We start from the raw sequence: 5,203 nt of genomic DNA on the forward strand, positions 1-5,203 counted from the left end.
AGGTGAGCTCAGCTCGCTTATCTGCCAAGTTTCAAGAGTAATAATGATGAAGGCTGTCTATCTCCTTCACAGGGTTGCTGGAAGGATGCCATGAGAGAGGAGACAGGAATTCTCCCAGGAGTGAGACCTGGTACACACACCTCAAGGGAGATGGACAAAGACAAGTGTATCTCAGGCACCTGCATCCTCTTGCAGGAAAAGGGGCCACTCTCTCTGTGCATGCAACATTCTGATAGCTCTGATCTAAGGTCACAGACCAAGACGATAGGTGGCTAAGAGACCATTCTGAGACAAGGCTCATGATTATGCATCTTCATGCTCTTTCAGTCATCTGTCCACTCACCTGATCAAGCCTGGTAAAGGCCTCCCATGTGCCAGGCTTTATGCCCAAGAAGCTCAAGGTTCATGGTAGAAGAAAGAGAACCTTCCACGTCACCTCTGCCGTAAATTGAAAGACTATGCAGAAGGGGAGTCCCCGGGTGGTACAAACAGTTAACATGCTTGGTTGCTAATGGAAAGGTTGGAGGTTCAAGATGACCCAGAGGCTCTTCAAAAGAAAGGCCTCGTGATTTATACTTGAAAAATTTGCCAGTGAAAATACTATGGAGAACAGTTCTGCTCTGACACATGTGGGTCACCATAAGTCAATTCACTTGATGACACCTAACAACAAAAACAAATGCAGGGATGTTGGACACATTTGGGGAAGGACAGAGATGAAGGATATGGGAAATTGGGGTGGGAGGGCAACTGGCCTGGGGAGCCAGAATCAGGTGGCCGGTTTGAAGGATGAAGAGTGTCAGCAAAGGATTCCCCCCACCTCCGTGGTCCCAGCAGTAGCCCAGATTAAGAGATGTGGGTTGCCCTGGGCAGGTGTACATGAAGCAATGTTTAGGAATCTGAGCTATCTGGGGAGATGGGTAGATAGGTGCCTTCTATTCCAACAGGATGGGGAGTGGTACCCTGAAGTCAGAAGGCCAGGAGGCCAGGGGGCGTTTGCCTTCTTGAGGGAAAGGATTGGACATTTGAGTGTTACCCTAGATCCAGGATCCAATCAATAGGAACAGCTCGTGCCCTACACGGAAATATAAGGAGGTGCAGAGAAGCAGGGATAGCGGGATAGAGATAGAAGGAGACAGAGACGGTGGCGATAGAGCTGTAGGTGGAGACACAGTGCATCCTGTGTGAGCTGAGCCTCCAGCTGCCATCCACACCATCCTGATCATGGCACCTTTCTACTGGCTTCCAGGAATCCTGTCACTGCTGCTTGTTCTGCACTGGGAATATGGGGCGGGGAACCCCCTTCCCAACACTCCTGACAAGGCCACCTGCATCACTGACCACCCATGTGCCAGCAACCTCATGACCCAGATCAAGAACCAACTGGAACAGCTCAACAGTAGCGCCAACACCCTCCTTGTTCTCTACGTAAGATACCCCTTCCCATACCCAGGTACCAAGGAAGGAGGGGTGGCCCTGGGGTGACAGGAGTGGGCAGAATTCCTGCAGGTATCAGTAGAGGCTGTGCTGAATTTGGAGGGGAAGAGGGGTAGCTGATCACGGAGGGGCCCTTGAAGCTAGAAGGAATGAAGGGGGCCTGGTTAAACCACACCCAGCTTTTCCCCTACCCAACCCCCAGCCCAAACTAGAATGGACTTTCCCAGGGTTAGATTGGTCCAGAGCTGGGGTCAGAAAGTATGGGCCCTGGCACTTCAGGTATTAAGATTCCTCCACCACTTGGAGCAAGAGGCAGATAGAGATACACAAAGGAGGCAAAAGAAAGGGATGTGTTCAGAGAAGTGCTGTTGAGTGAGATGGTGGGTGATGGGTGTCTGAGTGCAGAGAGACACCCAGATAGGTGAAAGGACAAGTGTCTATGGCACAGCTCTGAAGGTGAGGCACCCAGGTTTTCTTTCTTTTCCCATATTATCATGATAATTACAAAAAAAAAGGTGTAATCAGTTTGATTCTGACTCATGGCACCCCATGTGTGTCAGAATAGAATTGTATTCTGTAGGTTTTGCAATGGCTGATTTTTGCAAGTAGATTGCAGTACCTTTCTTTCAAGGCACTTCTGGGTGGTCTCAAACCTCCAACCTTTTCAATTAGCAGCCAAGGACATTAACCATTTGCACCACCCAGGGACTCTTAACACTAAGTAACAATAACAATTCTTGCATGATAGAGGCCTTGATTCTTTACCAAGTTTGTTCACACTTGGATGTCCATTTGCCTTTCATGACTATCCTGAGAGGTCTACAGGGCACAGAGTTGGGTCCTCATGCCATAGGTGGGGAAACAGAGGCCCAAGAGCTTGCCCCTAGGGTTGGTGGCAGGGCTGGAACACTGATCCTTGCCTCCTTGCTCACCTCCCTCTGCCCTCTGTTCCTCAGTATACTGCTCAGGGTGAGCCATTCCATAAAGAAGAGGGCAAGCTGTGTGGTGGCCAGAACTTGACAAATTTCCCACCCTTCCACACCAACGGCACAGAGAAGGACAAGCTGGTAGAGATCTACCAAATCATTGCCTACTTTAACACCTCCCTGGGTAGCATCATACAGGACCAGAAAACCCTCAACCCCGAAGACCGGAACCTCCACAGCCAGCTGGACTCCATAGTGGACACCCTGGAGGGGCTCCTCAGCAATGTGTTCTGCCACCTGTGCAATGAGTACCAAGTGGGCCAAGTGGATGTGTATTACAGCCCCTACACCTCAGCCAAAGACATCTTCAAGAAGAAGAAGCTGGGCTGTCAACTGCTGGGGAAGTATGAGCAGGTCATTGCTGAGCTGGCCCAGGACTTCTAGGCACAGGATCTTGAAGCGTGCTGTGGATTAAGGGACCTTGGGAGCAGGATCTAGAGGTGGAACATTCTCAGTGTGGAGACCAAGTGGAGCTGCTGGCACAACCTGCCAGACCACTCTACTGAGGGGTGGGCTGGGAGGTAGCTGATTAGGGTCAAAACTTCTACGGCAGGGCTTCGACACTGCACCCACTAGAAGGTGGCACCCCTTCCTGTGGAAAATGGCAACCAAGCACCAAGTTGTCAGGCTGGCAAGCGCAGTATAAGCTGGACTTCTGCCCACACCTGATTCTCTGGCATGGCTTTAGACCTTGAGCAAACAAGTCATCTCTGGTAGCCCTGACCACAGGGCAAGAGAACAGTTGAGGGGGCCTGGAATGTCCTGACTCAACACCCTCCCCCCAAATGTGCTCCCACACAGTGGGGAGATCCTTGAGTCTCCCAAACACCACTGAGGACAGAAGCGCCTGGCTGAGGAGACTTCAGGAACCTGGGGCTATGTAGGGGAACCACTGCTCCTACTCTGGAGAGTGTGGCCTGTGACCCCTGGACTAGACCAGGAAGCTGTGGTCCCCTCCTGCTCTCCCCTCCCCAACACCCACATCTGGGTCTGGTCTCTGAGGCAGGGAATCCAGTCCCTTTCTTTGCACTGTGGACCAGGCAAGTCTAGAAACCCCCTCCAGTCTGAGATTGGCAACAGCTGCTCAGAAGAGTGTTTCGGCTTCTTCTCAAATCCTGAGCAGGAGGGCAATGATCCTAGCAATTCAGCCAACTAACTTACAATGTTTCAGACTCACTTTGCCCCTTTCTCCTTCTCTGAAAACTTTTTCCAAGCCCACCTGCTGGCAGGCAGGCAGCAGGCATTCCCCAAGGCTGGTGCGCAGTCAGGGAGTTACCTGTCCTCATGGCAAGACTCAGATGTGGAGGCTCAGCTCTGAGCTCATGGGCCACACTCCCCTTTGTCCTGGATCTCAGCCTACTGTCTTTCCTATCTCCCTGCTCTGTCAGTGGACAGCTCAGGGCCAGCTGAACTTCACCAAACTCAGCTACAAGAAAGCCAACCTCATCTGAAAGCCAGAACTGATGACTCCAGAGCCCAGTGCCAGCAGGGTCTCCCATCATTTCATCACCTTGTGGACACACCTATGTTGGCACTTCTGGGTGGCCTCCCTGCCCAACATGCCACCTGACCCCTCAACTTTCCCACCATCCTTGCCCTCTCCACTCTAGCCCTGATTCTGCTCCTCAGTCCCCATCCACACCACACTTTCTAGAACCAGCCTTGTATATCAGCAACCCCTAAGCACGGTATCCTTGAATTATTGAGGTTTTTTGCAAAAAAACTGTTCCTTTCTGATTTTCTCCTGGTGGTGTTGACCCACTCCTGGCATCCTGGGTCAAGTGCCCTGGCCAGAGATGATTTTAAGGAGGAGAGGGGGGCCCTCAGCAGAGGAAGAGGTAGGGCAGTCATTTTGCAGTCCATTCAGAATTTTATTAAAAAAAAATTTTTTTTTAACCAAAAAGCACTGCTAACTTGCTTGTCTCTCCTCTTTCACCTCCTTCCGCTCATCTCCCTTAGAACTTACAGTGGCGACTTCTCCCTGACAGTGGCAGTCCACCCCTACTAGGCTGGTCCTCCACAGTAGACATAGTGTGTGGGGCTGGAGCCCTGGAATTGAGAAAGGATATCATTTCCTTTTAGATGTGTCTTAGCTATATAGTGCTACTATGACAGAAATACCGCCAAGTAGATGGCTTTAGCACAGAGAAATTTATTTTCTCACAGTCTAGGAGGCTAGGTGTGATTCACGAGTGGTCATTACTATAACAATCTGCTATATCTGCAGTTCTTTCAATCATGATGTGTGCAACATGTTTTATGATTTTCTTGTCATCATCCCACACCTGAAAATGATGTGAGTTCCTTCTTCTGCCACGGGTAGTCATCTAAATGGGGTTAGCAGGTTTTGTTCTGTTCCAAAGCCAATTAAATATTTAATGGCAAGTTGGGAGAAGGTGACTCATATACAAAGATCCAGAAATGACCTTAAACTGAAATTCCTGGGTATGAATATTCTACGAATAACCTGCAATTACGTAGGGTGACTTACAATAGTACTAATTTATAAAGAGCAATTTTAATTTAAAACACATTATTATTTAACTTTCAAAAGAGCCTCCAGACCAGAACTCATTACTTTTGTCCATTCCCAGCTACCTGGTTCCTGTGAGCAGGACCACTGTGCCTCAGCTTAAAGTAATAATCAGCCTCTTCCTATTAATGAACCCCAAGATGGAGCAAAATACTCAGATTACTCAATGTATCTTTTGATCCAGAGAAGTGGTTAAGGCCCCAGAACCCTGGTGCTTATCTGAATCTGACTGAAAGTAGAAGTGATA

General features: G+C 49.5%; 1 protein-coding gene across 1 annotated transcript; it reads left to right on the forward strand.

The window, feature by feature from the left end:
* Positions 1 to 394: 394 nt before the first annotated feature.
* On the forward strand, positions 395 to 2,807 carry LOC100655202 (leukemia inhibitory factor-like). The gene is made up of 2 exons (XM_023559336.2): positions 395 to 1,428; positions 2,394 to 2,807. Exons 1-2 carry the CDS (start codon positions 1,225 to 1,227, stop codon positions 2,805 to 2,807), a joined length of 618 nt encoding a protein of 205 aa, XP_023415104.1. The 5' UTR covers positions 395 to 1,224.
* The last annotated feature ends 2,396 nt before the right edge of the window (positions 2,808 to 5,203 follow it).

The sequence above is a fragment of the Loxodonta africana genome, chromosome 19 (genome assembly GCF_030014295.1).
Source record: "Loxodonta africana isolate mLoxAfr1 chromosome 19, mLoxAfr1.hap2, whole genome shotgun sequence".
Taxonomy (NCBI): domain Eukaryota; kingdom Metazoa; phylum Chordata; class Mammalia; order Proboscidea; family Elephantidae; genus Loxodonta; species Loxodonta africana.